An 18,375-nucleotide genomic window follows, 5' to 3' on the forward strand; every position below is an offset into this window, starting at 1 on the left:
TTCTGTGCTTGTCACCAATTGTTTATTGGAACTGGCAACTTTCACACTTTATAGTAACAGAACGACAGAAAAATAATGTTCACTATATACAGCCTTTGCACAGGCTACTTAACTATACACAAGGCATAGTGATCATGACAATCTAGTCTTTATAGTCATCTGTGCACGAAAAGACACCATCAGACATCATGTGAACATTACAGTGAAATGACATCACAAGTCCAGTGAAAATTCAGCATAATACAAAACATATCAATCTACTGCAAATGACATCCTTTAAAACAATAAGCATTTATTCAGTAGTCATTTAGCCAGAGTCTGAAGCAGAGATGTGTTGTGTAGTTATAAGTCTTTTAAGTGAAGCAACCTCTGCAGACAGATTTGCTATGCCCTGCTTCAAATACAAGTTCTCTGTCTCAGACACTTTGTAGGAATTGTCTTTAATGTCAGCCGCTCCCGTTTTGCAGCCACTCTGATTTTTTTCAGTTAATTCCTTTTGATGGTGCCAGTGCTCTGGTTTCAGAGACCAGTCTTGAATATTAGTCACTTGGACAGAGAAAGGAGTGTGAGAAGTATGTACCAAATTTTGCACATTGTGCTTTTCGAGTTCAAAATGCCTTTTAGATGACATATCAATTGGTGACGTTAGTTTCTGGGTAGCATCATAGTCATTATCCAATGATTCCACTTTGATCTGCATGGCCTTAGCCTTAATTCTAAGCTTATGAGGCAGTGCAGAAGAGCTCACCTCTGGGACTTTAACTGTGGCATGGTTGCTTTTAAGTTCAACAGGAGAGTGGATTGGGCCTTTAGGTACCTGCTGCTCATCTTCTCCATCTGATGACTTTCCGACAACACCGTCATCAGCCTCTGAAGTTCTTGGAGAATTACTAGAGGATCTGTTAACTTGCAACAGTGGAGGGGAATGCGAGTAGCCACTAAAGTTGCTCCCCATGAAATTTGGATACATGGATGTTGTATAGGAGCCTCTTTCATCTCGTGAATCCCTTGCATAGTTTTCCAGTTCCATTGGCTCCTGCTTTATGAGCTGGAACTTATTTTCAGGATTTTTGCAATTATTTTGTATAGGGCTCACTTGAGCATGATCTACTGATGACACTTCAGACACATCGGATAAAGAGCTTTGTGGCGAGTGCTTAATGACAGATATACAACTGCTGCCCACCATTGGTGGTTCATGGTCATCAATGAAAGAGTTAATACTTGATTTGGCATTCTGGTACTCCTGAAAATAAACAGCTGTTGAATTGCTGAGCTTCTGAACCTCTTGGGCATATGCTGAAGAGCTAATTAAACCAAACTTTAGCTTCAGTGAAAGTAACTCAGCTTTTAAAGTGGCATTTTCTTCTCCCAGTGCAATTAGTTTGTTCTCCAATACAAGGTCGTTTAGCCGCCGCTTTTCACGAGACCTTTTGGCAGCTTCATTATTTTTCCGCCGTTTTTCCCAATACATGGCATCTTTCTTTTCATCAGGAATGAATTCCCGCTTTCTCCGGCATGCTGAAGACTTGTTTTTTGCAATGCCTCCTTCACTGAGTAGCATTTCATCGCCGGTAGCTAGGTCATCAGATACATCTCCTAATGTAGAACTAAGTGCCATAATTTTGTCCACATTGCTACTTGTATCAGCGGGTGCCTGTTCTGTTTTAATGGACTGCATTTTTCTCAGCTGCATCAGAAGCAATTTTTAGTAGGTGTGCAAATAGTAACAGGATAAATTAATCTTCTAGGACTTCTTGAACCGTAACAACTGGATAAATACAGTAATTTTAAATCCATAAGCATTCTCCCATTTGTTCCATCATCTCAAGCATCATGTCGTCTTGGTAAAAATTGCTTCTGGGTAGGTTCAGCCTACAATCTTCAGAAAACACCTGTGGCACACAAAAGAATAATAATAATGATTAGTTTCTTGATTTTACAGTCTTTAAAATGTATGTGTGAATATTATTCAGAGTATCTTTTAGTTATTCATTCAGGAAAGAAAGCTCAAGTCATAAATCACTGAATGGCTTTACCATATTGGGCATATCTTAATAAACAGATAAACAGGTATATAGTACTTGCATACCTTTAAAGAATTAAGATAATGTTAATGGGAAATTATATAAGCTCTAACCACATTCACTTGTAGTGACTTAATATTTTCCCAGGCTATCTCCCACCCAGGCATTGATCAGACCTAGACCAACTTAGCTTCAGCAAGTAGATTTTTTACTGCTGTGGAAAACACCTCATGCCATACCACAAACTGGAATGTGTAACTATGACTCACTTGAATTTAATCTGTATTGTTTACTCTTTCTCATTTTCCACCCAAAATAATAGCGACATACGGATTACTGATATATAGGTCAGTATAGCCTAACTATATTTTCCTTGCCTGACTTTCATATCACCTTTGGGCCAGAGGGGTGGTGGGATGGGACAGATTTTCACTCAGAAGCAGCTATAATTAACTCATAGAAGCCGGCTCTTTGTGCAAACTATGGGCCTAACAACATGTAACATCAATGACATGGTTAGCTATCATATTGTGGGTTGCTTAAAAATTAAAAACTCACAAGGTGTGGAGCAGCAATTGTTATCTGCAGCACCACAGTGCACGAGAAGGCGAGGGGAGGAAGGAATAGCTAAGACCACAGTAGCACCTCCAACCATTGAGCATATAATTAATAGGCGAGACGTAAGGAAGACAAGGGACGCAGGTGGCGCTGTGGGTTAAACCTAGGACTTGCTGATCAGAAGGTCGGCGGTTCAACTCCCTGCAACGGGGTGAGCTCCCGTTCCCGGTCCCTGCTCCTGCCAACCTAGCAGTTCGAAAGCACATCAAAGTACAAGTAGATAAATAGGTACCACTCCGGCGGGAAGGTAAATGGCGTTTCCGTGCGCTGCTCTGGTTCGCCAGAAGCAGCTTAGTCATGCTGGCCACATGACCTGGAAGCTGTACACGGCTCCCTTGGCCAATAAAGCGAGATGAGCGCCGCAACCCCAGAGTCAGTCATGACTGGACCTAATGGTCAGGGGTCCCGTTACCTTTACCTTTACGGAAGACAGAATACTAATAATCACTATGAATTCCAGAAAATCCTTTCTGTTTTGCAGATTTTAGTTAGTCACTTTCCCTGCTATGCTCCCCTACTGTAATTCGTATGATTCTGAAATCACTTCACTTTTCACTGGAAAACTTTAAATGGATTGCTGGTGACTGATTCTGCCCCGTATGGGACTGTAACATCAATACATATCAAAGTTCCTAACAAGTGAGCAAGAGTGCATAGCTGGGCTAGCAGGAGTCACTTTGCTTGTCATCATTTCCATGAATACAGTCATCGTGGTCCCCTGCCAAGAGTCAGAAAGAAGGCTTTGCTTTTTATAAGTTTCAGCTGTGAATTCTGCAGTCTGCATAACAAAGGGTATGATCTTCTCCTGTGCGGGTGTTGTACCTGAGTGTGGAAGGCATGGGCATAGCCAAGGGGGGCTGGGGGGCAGCTTCCCCCCCAAATAACCAATCAAAATAAATGCAAATCTGAGGTTCTGCCCTCCGTAACAAAAGCCTGCCCCCCAACAAAATTTGTGGCTACGTCCCATGGTGGAAGGTACAACAGAGTTCAGATTTCTCCACCTTCACCATAAGCATACACAGCCATTTGCTGTGTGGTAAGAGCTGTGGGCATATGTTTTGCAGATTCATTCTCTGGTGGGGCTGGAGAAAACTCCTGTCTAATCTCTGGAGAGGCACTGCCCGTCAGAGTAGAGTCTACTCAGCTATATGCACTAATGCTCTGACTTGGTATAAAAGCAGTTTCCAGCATTTCTAGAAGACCTTTGTGTGCCTCCAATATCCCTGTTGAGCCAGTTTCCTTCATTCAATCAACTCCACATTACATGGCAAAGTCATTTTAATATGTAGTACTATCCCATTTCTGTATGGAATTGCATTCTACTCTGATGTTTTCCAGTGAACAATGAACTAATATTGGGTTTGATTCCACAGTCTCTCTCCTAGAGCGGAAGATGAGCTCTTTTCATTTGTAGAGGGAATCAAAATCTAGCAGAGGCTCTCTGCTGGAAGAAGGAGAGAGAGTTGATTCCCTCCCTGGAACCCAAGAAAAAGCTCCCAGGGTGATATAGAGAATCCCACAATCCTCCAGGGCAGTTTTACAGGGGTCTGCATTGGGATGGATCAACAGAAATACCTCCCTGCTCCCTTTCTCCAGCATGAGTGGAACTCCAGTGATCACACTCGTTACAAAGGTATTAAATACAAAGGATGGAGGTAGAGAAGGAAAAAGGCTAAAAACTGCACAAGTAAGACTTCTGTCCTAGGTATTTTACACAAGTTCAGGCAATCTAAAATATTAAATAAGTCAGTATGCTAGATGGAGTACTATTTTCTGTTCCTTTTTATTTGTCCAAATTTATGTTCCGCTCTCCTAAATAAATGCTATTTTTGTTAGTTCTTTCTTTTGTGGTCAGTGTACAAGAGCTGCTTTGAAACTTTGGTTGCTTTGAAAGATTGTACTGGTGACAGAGGAAAGTTAAATATCAGTTTGGAAAGCCAAGTACATTTTTAAAAAGTATGCAGAGAACTATGTCAAGTTTGATGCCCGCATGAAACCTAATTTACCAGGTCTCATTCACAAGGTAAAAGTATGCTTCATATTAATTTATCAAATTAATTCATATCAGAATGGCTGGTGTCAGTTATGGAGAGCAGGCTCTAGTGCACCTTTTTTACCAGGTGGTGGTGGTAGTGATGATAAACCATTGATTTTGTTTTATTTTTAAGCCTGCTTCCTTGATCTGAAAACATTGCTGTAGCAATTTACAGCTACAGTAACTTAAGAAATCTTTCTAAAGATAGACATTATAAATTATTTACATAGTACTTTTATATCTAAGACATGCAACATCAGCAAAAAAATTCCTAGGAAGACATCTCCCAATTTGTCCACCAACATCATTTTAAAAAGGAAAAGCATTCAATCTTGTTGGTATTGCAAGGATGTTATAATGGCAGTGCAACTGCTAAGTCAGAGCAAATGTTTCAAAATGAATTGTCAAAGTCTGAAGTGGCTTGAAGTCCTTATTTAATGCATCCCTATATAAACTATGTAATAATTATTGTCATTTTCAAATTAAATTCTGAGGTAGGTTCTGCAATATATCAAAGGCCACTCATGAGTTTGTGGTCAACCTTAGATTTGAAGCCTAGGTTCTCAAATCCACATCCAAAACACCATTAAAGGGGACCAGCCTTTTCTGGTATTGTAACCACATAATACTTCTATATTTGGTAACTTTAAAAGCTCCTATTTCAATGTTTCTATTCTCAGTTTCACCAGATGGAGCAACATTCGAGGCATTAATCTCATCTGCAGTTCATACCAAAGGGAAATGAATGCAATGTATTAACTCAGGTTGGCTCACTCAATAAATGACAAGACTGTTAAGTAATTAGTGAAATAATATTCGTCTAACAACAACTTCTGACACTGTATCCAAATGACAAAAGTTATTCTAACGCAGGTTTTTTTCATACCTCAAAATCTACTCAAAATGGGAATAAATATATAAGCTATCAGTCAAGGAAAACAGTCTAAGGATGCAACAGAATGTGAAGCAGGCCAAAGTAGTCTCTCCTCTGCCCGCAGGGTGCTTTTGCCATTGGTGCACTACAGCTCTGCACTAAGCCACTGAGCCTCTTGGTCTAAACCACTGGGTCTCTTAGGCTTGCTGATCAGAAGGTCACCGGTTTGAATCCCTGCGACGTAGTAACCTGTTGCTCTGTCCCAGCTCCTGCCAACATAGCAGTTCAAAAGCACACCAGTGCAAGTAGATAAATAGGTACCACTGTGGCGGAAGGTAAACTGCATTTCCGTATGCTCTGGCTTATGTCACAGTGTCCCATTGTGCCAGAAGTGGTTTACGTCATGCTGTCCACATGACCCGGAAAGCTGTCTGTGGATAAATGCCGGCTACCTCGGCCTGAAAGCAAGATGAGCGCCACAACCCCATAGTCACCTTTGACTGGACTTGACTGTCCAGGGATCCTTTACCTTTATAGCTGTACCAAATGCATTGACATGCCAATCCCTCTAATTGAAGGACCTTCCATAGTACATATTACAGGATCCAACAGCTTGGCACTACCGTAGGACTCTGGCATGCAACTGTTTGCAAGAAACAGGAGCAACTCTGCTCATAGAGGCATGGGCAATGACAGACTCTTGGGTTCCTTAAAGTGAAATGTGGAAGGCCTTCTGTTTAAATGGATGGTCTTACCATGACAGTGGCACCCTGTGGAGAAAACACTCTGATGGGGAACGGGTACTTTAACATTTTACATAAAGGCCACTTCATACCCTTAGGCCACTTGAAGCAGATGCAAAATAGCAACCAACACCATTAATTGCAGATATTACCTGAATCAGATTTCAGTTTTTAACATGGCATTTTTTTCTTATTTATCCAGTATCTATGCAAAATTACTTTTAACTGCCACGGCATCCAGCATAATGTCCCCTTGAAGCCCCAAGGATGTGGGGATCCAGCTAGCATGTCCGTTGAGGTTATTAGACTGAAGCAATGTGTGGAATATCTAGTAATTATAAGGGGAACTCAAGCATTATCATTATGGTGATACAGAAACCAATGGTCCACACTGTTTTGTAGATTTAGGCTGTACACTGCATTCTTTATTTCAAAGAGAGGGGTTTTATTTTGTTCCCCTGGACCTTTCAAAAATAATTGAAAGAACGGTGAGGTGCAATTTCCTTCCTCAATGAGAAAAGTATTCTTGAGGCTAACACGGTTTAAATTTCTGATAACAAAACTAATATTTACACTAGCCACAGACCTTAAGTGGTTTTGTTTCTCACACAATGCCTTTTAAAAGGGTCCCTATTCTATATAACATGCTAATGGTACATCCACCAGACACAGGCAAAGCTACAATAGCCTTATCAGTAGCTCCCTTGAACAGTTTGTTAAGCCAGCATTTATCCAAATGGAAAAGACAAAGTCTTATTTGTTAGTCACACTGTGTGTGTGAGTCAGAATTTCATCTGACAATAGGATCAAAATGCATTTAATAAAAAACAAGCTAATTTTACTTTGGCTATTTCTTATAATTTCTCTGGAAAGTATTAGTATGTACGGTCATGACTCCTACTGTATTTCAAATTCAGCCCTTTCCCCCTATGATTAATCTTGCAACTATTTTATCACTCCCTCCCTCAAAACAAAAAAAAAAAAGGGGGGGGGGAGTCTAAAACCAACTTTGAATGCTGCCTTACATTAGTCACTCTTGAAATTTCAGGTGCTTTTATAAACACTTTGGAAGTTGTTTGTAGCATGTTGTGTGCCAATGAAACAATCAATACACAGCACTGTCTGCTTCATTATACAATTGTAACCACAGATTTATACTACTAATGCCTTTTTTTTTTAAATATGGCAATGGCCTGATTGTAACTGGATAAGTATTTGAGTAGGGACGTGTTTTGATCTCAGGAGGGGGATGCCAAAGAGCTGTAAAAGGATTGGCCTTTGGGAACCAACTATCCTCTCTTTTGCAACAATATAGCTGCAGCTTATCAACATCCCAGCTTTGAATATGTCAAAATCTCTCTTGTCCTCCCTGCTTCCACCACAAGCACAATTAGACTGTAATCCCATACCCACTTATCTTCAAATAAGCCTCATTGAACCCAGTGGGGCTTACCTCTGAGTATAGGATTGCTATTATGTATTATTTTCACTTGAATCGGTTGTGGAAAGGATCAGATTATTATTATTATATAACACTTGGAGTAAAAGAAAATAGAAGTGACTTCCCAAGACCAACTCTGATAAATACCCAAGCAGTAAGAAAGTTTCTAATGGATTCTATTGACGGAGCTGACCTTGCAGTCTTTACTAATTCCTGCACAACCCACAAAATTTTCACTTCTAAGGGGCAAAACACAGAGATCTGGTTCTAAGCATGTGAACAGTTTCAATTAACATCAAAGGAGCTAACAAAGTTGTTTTAGTTGGCTATTCTTCAGTTCCAAGCTCCACACTTTATAGGACAGAAGTCACAACATTTTAGAGACTCTTTATATTACAGTTGGTAGAGCATGGAGACTGTGAATCTCAGGGTTGTAGGTTTGAGCGCCACATTGGGCAAAAAGATTCCTGTATGGCAGGAGGTTGGACTTGGTGAACCTCGTGGTCCCTTCCAACTCTTCGATTCTATTCTATCCCTTTAAACTGAGCTGGTGGCTTAGCTGCACTACTATTGGGAAACATTTTTTATTGCTCTTCAGCCTTCTAACATCAGGTGTTAACATTTTCTCAAGAATAAGTGCCTTGTAAAATGCTGTTTATATTTCAAGTCAGAGTTACAACCATTATCATGACAGTACCTCCGGACCATTTTAAATCAACTAAATTAAATTTCCATTGTTCCTGTGTTCAAGACAATTGCAGTCATACCTTGGAAGTCAAACAGCTTAGTTCCCGAACGTTTTGGCTCCCAAGTCACTGTTCCGGTTTGCAAACTATAATTGGAACCTGAATGTCCGATGGGGCTTCCGCAGCTTCCTGCAGCCAATCAGAAGCCGTGCCTTGGTTTTTGAACATTTTGACGTCAAAAGGACTTCCGGAACGGATTCCATTTGGCTTCCAAAGTACGACTGTATTATCTCAGCTGGCTGAACTGAGATTGTTATCACCTTTTTTGACTATTCACACTGAACACAAATTCTGGTTTGCAGAACATCTCAGCCTCAGTTGCCCATCTGTAAAATAGAACTAAAGTTGCCATCACAGGGCTTTTAGGACTCAATAAGACGGCTTAATAAGTAGGCTGCTTTTTCATTCTTACTGAGCCCATCATTCTAATAATCCTGTGATGAGCTATTCTAAAAAAAAAAAAAAAAAGGCTATGCAAGTGATACATTATCATTAATATGATTTCTACACTTTTCAGAAAAAGGAGAAACACCGCCATTCCTATTTTTCAGATAAATGGAGAGAAAAAGCTGAGTACACTGCTTTAGAAGTGAGATCGCTAGCCCAGCAAAGAAATGTGGATAAGAGAATTATCGTGCCTAATATGGAGGTGGGGACAAAAGCTGGAACAGAGATACAACCAGCTATTAACAAGATAAACTCTATGTAACCAAAAGACTACTTGCTAGGGAAGCCTGGTGCAACAGGTCTGTAACTTTAAGTTAAATTCTACAGAATTTAGACTTTAAGTGGCCACATTGGAAATGCAATGTTTTATGTTACAACACAGAGTTTCATTTTGTTATTGGAAGGCATACAAATGCAGCCATCATTTTATGATTGAGGGCTAAGCCACACTTCCATTTGCCCGTGCTTTCTAGGCAGATTGATGTTTGTATAAATTCAGCAGTAAACAGCGGGTTTTCCCAGAGAAAGAGGCAGGAGAAAATAAAAACCACTTGGAGCCATCCCTAGTAAGCATGGGACCAATGGAAGTTTGGATGAGCCCCGAGTCCCTGATTTTGTAAGGTCCTTTGCTGCTGAGGTTACACCACTCACACGTCAAAAGGTGTCAGAAGTGTTCAGAGGTTATAGGGTCAGCATATAATTAAATTGTAGGTCAGTAACACACATATGCAAGAGATTTCTTCTCCATACAAGCTATGAAAATAAAATAAAGAGGAAAACCTTAGAAGAAAATGTCATCTACTTAATATGTGTTAGAGAATCACATTCACAAAGGAATTCTCAAGCATATGAGCTACATGCAGTGCTGCAATATTTCTGTTTCTCCCAGAGGAAAAGCTGGAAAGTGATGTAATTGTCACCATGAATGAGTAGTACAGTTATTGTTTGTTCTGATAATTACAAATTAATTAATAACAAATATACTTTCCAAAGATAAATCACACAAATTATCACCATTTTCAGATCAGGATTGTCTTAAAAGGCAGTTTTCACATCACTTACATTATATTGTTTCAAAGAATGCAATGGAACAACTGTTGCGTAATTTTCTCTCTCTCTCTCTCTCTCTCTCACACACACACACACACACACACGGGGGGTATTGAATTTTTCTCATTTTATTTTCCTATGGTTATTTGGCATTTTTTCACTCATAAAATAGTTTGGGCTCTTTCTAATGAAAGTTCCTCTTTGTTGTTTTTCTCCTCGAGAGCAGGTGAAAGGATAATGGAATTTTAAAGCTGATCCTCAAATAAAGTTTCTATTCTATTTAAAACAAATGGCTCACTTCTGGCTTAGCTTTGTATATTTCCATCTGCTCAAAAGGCTATCCTTAGCACAATGCCTCAGCTACTGATCTCATAGTTCCAGTTGATTTCTATGGTGTTTGTGTGGAAGCAGCACCAGGTGGATTAATTAGTGTACTCTCAAATGACCACATTGAGGTCACTGATGCCACTGATTTAATACAAATTTAATAAATAATAAAAGAACGATAATACTTGCAAATCTAAGGACCTGTCTTTTTGCTTTAACATATTTACATCCCTTCTAAATAGCACTACTGTGTACCATATGTTTAATTTAAGTAGGCCAAGAAACTCTATTGACTTCAACAAGTCATACAAACTACATCAAGAATTGCAGCTCCCAGAATTTCATTTGGGTAACTTAAAATGCAAATATATGCTGGGCAATTCCACAGCTTTCCGGTTAATCCATTGGGCTAATCCACAGCAAGTTAAAAATACAAATGGTGGATCAGATTGATTCATTGTTGACTGCAGGTGAAATCTACCTGATATGGAGTTAAGACAGGAGCAATCAGACTTCCTGATCACAAATTCTTCTGTCCAAAGGCCAATTCTATAGCCTGTTGTGAGATGGGACCACTTGATTGTCATGTAACTAAAAATCTCACATAACACTGCTCTCTACAAATTCACAGACTTAATTTGTGCTAATAGTCACTCATTTCCATCAATGGATATAACTGGCACTGTACAGTGGTACCTCAGGTTACATACGCTTCAGGTTACATACACTTCAGGTTACAGACTCCGCTAACCAAGAAATATTACTTCGGGTTAAGAACTTTGCTTCAGGATGAGAACAGAATTCATGCTCTGGCAGCACGGCAGCAGCAGGAGGCCCCATTAGCTAAAGTGGTGCTTCAGGTTAAGAACAGTTTCAGGTTAAGAACGGACCTCTGGAACAAATTAAGTACTTAACCCGAGGTACCACTGTATTTCATAATATAATCCTCTCCCAAGTCAGGGGTTGTCAAAAGGACCATTTCCCAGTGCAAAGGTCTCTTACATAATATGCTAAACATTAATTCAGGGCTAATTTGGGCAAAGAACAATGAAAGTACAGTTTGGGCAGTCCAACTTCTCATGCCAAGTGGGCCACAAGAGTACTTTGACACCGAACCCATGGGCCGCACACTGCCTTGTGCAGGGGGTCGGGGAGCGAAACAGGGTCCTAGAGCCCTGCCACCTCCTTCCCAAAGCTGAGGAAACACTAGCTTGGCTTTGGGAAGAAGACAGGAGGCCCCAAAGTCCAACACCTTCCTTACCTAGCTTTGGGAAGGCAGGATAAGGGCTGCAAGGAGGGGGGGGGATGGCGCCACAGGCTGCCCTGGTTATTTATTTATTTATCATTCATTCATTGAACTTATATACTGCCCTACACCTGGAGGTCTCAGGGCAGTTCACAGAAAAGAGCACAATATATAAAATCAAAATAAAAACAATAACCCAATAACAACCCCCCCCCCAAAAAAAGAGCTGCATTTTAAAAGGGTATAGGATGTTGATCAGGACAACCAAAGGCCTGGTTAAAAAGGAAGATTTTTACCTGGCACCTAAAGGTATGTAATGAAGGCACCAGGCGAACTTCCCTGGGGAAAACATTCCACAGATGGGGAGCCACTGCAGAGAAGGCCCCGTTCTTGTGTTGCTACCCTCCAGGCCTCTCGAGGAGGAAGCACATGAAGGAGGGCCTCAGAAGACTATTATTGCAAATTTTCTAAATAAAAATAAAATGTAATTTCTATTGCTTCTTACTTAGAATCATAGAATTGTAGAGTTGAAAGGGACCCTAAGGATCTTCCAGTCCAAACCCATTAGAAAGCAGGAATATGCAGCTATCCTATACAGTGGTACCTCAGGTTACATACGCTTCAGGTTACAGAGTCCGCTAACCCAGAAATAGTACCTCGGGTTAAGAACTTTGCCTACTGATGGGAACAGAAATCGTGCTCCAGCAGCGCGACGGCAGCAGGAGGCCCCATTAGCTAAAGTGGTGCTTCAGGTTAAGAACAGTTTCAGGTTAAGTACGGACCTCCGGAACGAATTAAGTACTTAAGCCGAGGTACCACTGTATGGGTATCAAACCTGCAACCTTGGTGTTATCCACACCATAGCTTTCGGCTACCAGTGTTGATTAAAGTAGCAAGTTTTTCTCTTGATAAATTTGTGACATTCAAACTAAAAGTACTAATGGTTTAAAATCATTTGAACTTTCACCTGAAGACCCATAGGGTTTCTCTCACACAAAAGGCTGTGCACCTGATAGCAAGGTCATCAAGAAGAATCTGTAAGCTGATGAGTCAGATCTGTTGCTTAATGTTTTTTTTATGCAACAGCCCTCAACAAAACATTTCATTGTTCAGGTTATTGCATCACTGTGATGTTATAATAACCGTAGATTAGGAAAAAAATAATTGCAACAAGGCAGCCATCTGGGGAAAAAGAACGTCATTACATAAATGAAGTTTGCACAACCTTTAGCAAAGGGAGCCCAGTTTAAAATAAGCAAAAGATAAAAGCGCAGCAGTGATTGATTTCCTGCAGAGATTACGCATGCATGGCTAGCACTGTTTTCCTTCACAGGAGAAGATAAACTGCAAGAATCCTGAGTAAGCTTTTGCAATTGTTTATGGGAGGCTGTGAGATTTTTAACAACTCTCTAACCGTTGCCTTAAAACACACACACACACACACACACACACACACACGTAACCAAGATCTTAAAACATACTAATTCTAGAAAACTGGACAGTATGAAGACTAGTTAGCAATCCCTGAAATAATAGATGGAAATTAAAAATAGAAAGAAACCTGTTAATACATTGGTGTAATACATGCTGGCACGCTGTGGATATTAATATATCATTAATCTAGACCCACTTTTCCTTCACTTTCCCTGACATTCCATGAATTTTGGGGTTGGGGGCATACAAGAATGCATAAAATTGCACACGGTGAGAAAGTAACACCAGTTTCAAGCTCCAGGGTGGTTCTGAAGCCAAAGAACCTGCCCATGTCACCTTGGGCAACTTTGGACCCAAGTTACTTTGAATTTAGAGGCAAGCTGAATGTCTCTGAATAATAATAATTTTTTATTTATACCCCGCCCTCCCCAGCCAAGGCCAGGCTCAGGGCGGCTAACAAGCAATAATAAAAACAAGTTGAATGATTACAACTTAAAACTAAATTAAAATACAACATTAAAATATTGAAACATTAAAATATTAAAATGCCTCATTAAAATGCCTCATCTCAGGAGGAGAAGGAAAAGAAAAAAGAAAGAGAGGGAGGGAGGGAGGGAGGGAATCAAATTGGCTCCAAGCCAAAGGCCAGGCGGAACAACGCTGTCTTACAGGCCCTGCGGAAAGAAATCAGATCCTGCAGGGCCCCGGTCTCATGAGGCAGAGTGTTCCACCAGGCCGGAGCCAGAGTTGAAAAGGCCCTGGCTCTGGTAGAAGCTAATCTAACTTCCTTAGGGCCCGGGACCACTAGGGTGTTGCTATTTATGGACCTTGTGCTTGGTCCAAAGCAAATGCACAGCCTTAGTAACTGGATCAGTATCATTCCTGAGAGCCAGCATTGGCCGGCAGAAATGACCGGCAGAATCCGCGACCAAGAGAAAGAGACTGTGGAAGAAGACTGGAAGAAGTTTAGAATATATCTTAAGAGTTACTATAAAATTGAGGAGTGCTAAAATGCTAAGGGAGAGGAAGATGTAGAATTACAGTGGTAAATTTTGCTTAATTTAGGGTGAAATTGAAAAGGAGAATGAATTTATATTTAATTGGCTAAAAGGGTTGTTGAATAATTGTTAAAAAAAGGATGCAAAAAGGGGAAGGTATGGGGAAGTCCGAGAAAAGAGGCTTATGGAAATAAGGTTAAGAAATTATGATTTTTTGTGTTTGTTTTCATGTTGTTATTGTTGTGTTTGTTAAAAATTGGAAAATTAATAAAAAAAAATTATTAAAAAAAAAAAGAGAGAGAGAGAGCCAGCATTGGCCAATTTATTTCAGGCCCATATTTTCCGCCCATCTGACTCATGCTCCGAGGGTAGCCTTGGGCAAATCATTATTTCTCTACCTCAGTTTCAGACACGATCAAAATGTGATGTTTGTGGCAATAAAATGAGGTGAAACCTTACATAATGAGAACTCTTCATGATTTGAATAAATTTCCTCACAATACTATTTAAATCTTGGAGCCAAAGTCTATAAACCCTATTCAGGATTACATATACACAGGCAAAGTGCTGGCCAGTTTTTTTAGTACATACGGAAAGGGCACCAATTAAAGTTCAGATTAATATTGATCAATAAACCTGTGTGTGCTGCTGGGCTCAGAATAAAGATTTCCAGGGATGCCTAAAGCATCTCCTATGCCTGAAGAAAGTTCCTTAGTTAATCTGTAGCTAATCTCTGAGGCTTCTGTATAAAAAGTCAAGGGTGTATTTAACAAACAATCCTGAAGCTTGTTTGTGATCCATTTTGTCCTGAATAAATAATTACAGGAGGAAAATTAAAGTTAAAATGTAACTGAAATTGTTTCAATAACATTGACACAATAACAGCTACAGTGAATGAGAATACTCAGCAAATCCTCAAAACGTATGTGGTGCACACCACATATTATTAAATCAAGTACATAAATTATGACATGGCTTGAGGAAAATTCAATAGTCAAGTAAATCAGTAGTTATCAGAATATATAGCATCGGAGCTAGTATTAAGCAAATTTAATCTGCTTTAAGACTTTATCTGTCATTTCCTTGAATTTTTTCTTATTTGCTGTTTATTAGCAAGGGCACAAGTTGTTTTAATTCATTTAATTTGTTTTTTGTAAATGACTTGGGAGTTTCATTTGAGGCTAGGGAGGGACTAGCAAATATAACAAATAAATCCACTGACTATTTGAATGTTCTTAGCATATGTATCACTCAAAAAAAATAATTAAAAATAAGTCTACTCTTATTTCATAACAGTCATACCGTGTGTTGCGTTCCGCTCTTGTTACGGACTTTCAGCTTACGAACACGGCAAATCCGGAAGTGTTTACTTCCAGGTTTGCCGCATGCGCAAAAGCGATCTCCGTGCTTCGCGCAGAAGCGCTCAATCACGCCGCGCACATGCGCAGAAGAGGTGCTCTAGTTGTGGACTTTTTGGGGTGCAAATGGCACCCCCAAACGGATTAAGTCCGCAACCAGAGGTACCACTGTATTTCCAGCAACTGATGGAAACAATTAAAACCTGCAACTTGAAAACAATTGAAATCTAAGAATTTTTGACCTAAGTAAATTTTTATTTGTCCTTCTGCTGCATTCATACACTATGGCATGCTGGCAAATTTTGGGTGTATGAACAATACAATTCTATACATGTTTACTCAGAAATAAATGCTATTGACTTCAACGGGGTTTACCGCCTTGCAGGACATCTTCGGGAGAAGAAAAGGCTAAGGAGTAAAAACACACACAAATCTGGAGTGGAGTTCCTAAGACAGTTGGATGGTGTCTTGTACGCCTCCTCCCAGCAACTCCTGCAGCCAAGCTGATGCCAAATATATTGTTCTGCCTTCCTTTGGACCACAACGGCGAGGCCAAGAAGGTCTTCACAGCCCAGGACCTCCATACACACTGCCCAGACTTGCATGGGAGGCAGTAGTTACAAGTTATCAGTCTCTGCAGCCACAGCATGCTCTGTGATTCTCCATAGGTCTGACCTCACCTTCTGCCCTGGAGGCACATTCCATTGTCTCTCAACAAACAACAGCTAGGTAAAATGACTACAGGATTGCAGCTTGCTTATTCCACTGACCTAGCACTCTGGAGCCATTTAATCAATTATATGATGCACTAAGTATTGTGTTATTTCATCTTACCACAACACTGCATGCGTAAATGTAAATATGTTGGGTGAGGACGTTTTAGAAGCCTATTGCCTGTCATGGTTCTTTGTCTACACATGTATTATCTTTCAAGAGATGCACATGAGGCAACCCACATTTTTTCTTTAAAAAATCGCTTTGTCTACTAAGGAAGTTTAGTAATAAGGAAACACAGTTATATGGCTCTACGTTTATGTTCATTGCGTGCTCCGAAGTCACCTGAGTACACATTTAAGAAAGTCTGGTCAAAGGGAATCTAAACAGGCCTACAGTGAATTTGCCATTGGGTTATTTTGCTACCTTGTGATGAATTTCCAAGGGGAAATGGGGAAATCTATCAATCTTTTGTTTTAATCTATGGTTCCACTAACTATAAACTAACTGAATTTTTAAAAATATATATTCTCAAAAGTTACCCTTAGCCAGCTGGGTTGTGACCATTAGGAAAAGGTATGAAATCATGGCAACATAAGGGACTAAAATTTAAGACTCCTGAAGAGTAGATACCATAATTCTGGGTGGTGAGGTGCAGCATCTTCCTCTAAGGATGCAAATAGCTTTAGAGTACATATATACTATGAGTAATCCTTGCTACAATGGGCACAAAAGCTGAGCGTCGGGGGGGGGGGGGAATGTTGAGGCAGGAATGAGCAATGAACAAAAGCGTTAACAGTGGCAAGGCAGGAAGTGAGTGGCATCACCAAGATTCTCTGTTATCTCACAGACCATTGTGGAAGCTTCTATAGGGATGAGATGGTGGTGTGTATCTATTCCATGGCAATGCAGAGCTGGGAGAACAGTGGTGATGCATCATCTCCAGACTAATGGTGACTCCAGCCAAATTGATCGTGGTACACAGGGTTATTATCCTTGGCCTTGAGACCACTGTCCAAGCATGCTGTTGCTTCAATCCTCAGGTTTTCCAACTCTTTAATCAGTATGCCTGTATGTTACACGTGTTTCTCAACTTCTGAAATGTCCCACTGACAGATTACATCAAGTTCTCTATGTGCAGAAATATGGGTACTCATTTTAAAAATAACATGAAAATGTGGCCATAGTAATGCGACATAGTCATATTTTCTCTCTCCTCGCTCTAAAAGGTTGGAAAAATTAGCCCTAAAGGTTTAGCCAAAAATACATGCTTTTAAATAGCAACACATTAACATTTGTTTCAATGTCATTATTTGGGTGCCTGACTCAGAACTACAGCCTTCAGATTGGCACCAATACAATGAAGTCAGCAGTGAAGCTGCCTACTCAGTTTCAGCAAGCTTTGGATCAGCCCAGAGACATAATGGCAAAGCATTTGAAGTCAAGACTTCCTAAACTTCTTTGCAAGGTTATCAGCACTGCCAGATTTCTGTGAAATGAGGGGGGAGGGTGTTAAACTGCCAGGAATTCTTACAACAAAAACAGGGAGCATCAGACGATAGAAGGGGGAAATAACCCAAACATTTCTAATCCTTATAATGGGTGAGAATACAGACTTAAAATGATAGGTAAAGTAAATATATATATATATATAAGTGCAATGCTGCTGGAGTTTTTCTTAACTATATACACTTGTGTGGTAATAGCTACAAAGGTTAATAACCCCTGTGACACAACACCTGAGGTCATCTGTCACGACTTGGCTGTGTAACATTTACCACTGGAATTATTCTCTGATCATAAGATGCTCCTCATACTAAGTTAAACCATCTATACTGGCTGGAAATGTCTCTCCAGATTATCAGACAAGCAGCTCTCCACAGATGCCCTGCCACTGTATTACAGCCCTTCATTTCTTCCTTCCACCAGTAGAATACAGTTGTTTTGAAATCATGGAAATGCTTTGACTTGGGCAACATATATAACTAGACTAACTGCTGCCATACTTAGTCCCCAGTCCTTTAGGGCCTAATCCCCAGGATTTGCCTGGTCCTCGGCACACTAAGGCTGTGTATACGCTAAACATTAAAGTTGAAGCACATTGCTTCTCTCTAAGGATTCTGGGCACTGTAGTTCACCCCTTACCAGGTTACAATTCCTGGCAACTCTTAACAAACTACAGTGTAGGGCTGGGCAATATATCAGTGCATCGTCCAAAATCTGTTTGGAGTCCACATTGTGGTAACAGCTTCATAATATTTGGCATGACGATATCTTGTGAACAGTAATGTGTGTGTGTGCGTGCTATGTAAAAAAA

General features: G+C 40.2%; 1 protein-coding gene and 1 long non-coding RNA gene across 8 annotated transcripts in view; one reads left to right on the forward strand and one right to left on the reverse strand.

The window, feature by feature from the left end:
- LOC307226854 overlaps positions 1-11,604 on the forward strand; it is a 39,405-nt gene extending 27,801 nt beyond the window's left edge. For 2 of the 7 annotated variants that reach the window (XR_013843588.1, XR_013843589.1), the window contains one exon: positions 9,002-11,604. This is a non-coding gene — a long non-coding RNA (uncharacterized lncRNA). The other 5 variants (XR_013843593.1, XR_013843592.1, XR_013843594.1 and 2 more) reach the window with 5 other exon arrangements.
- The window catches only part of NFIL3 (nuclear factor, interleukin 3 regulated), a 22,490-nt gene continuing 4,115 nt past the window's right edge, over positions 1-18,375 (reverse strand). Inside the window, exon 2 of the mRNA XM_079995674.1 lies at positions 1-1,895. Within this exon, the coding sequence (XP_079851800.1) occupies positions 308-1,696 (1,389 nt within the window). The 5' untranslated portion in view covers positions 1,697-1,895 and the 3' untranslated portion in view covers positions 1-307. The remainder of the gene's footprint in view (positions 1,896-18,375) is intronic.

The sequence above is a fragment of the Podarcis cretensis genome (assembly GCF_951804945.1).
Source record: "Podarcis cretensis genome assembly, chromosome: 11".
In the NCBI taxonomy this organism is placed as follows: Eukaryota; Metazoa; Chordata; class Lepidosauria; order Squamata; family Lacertidae; genus Podarcis; species Podarcis cretensis.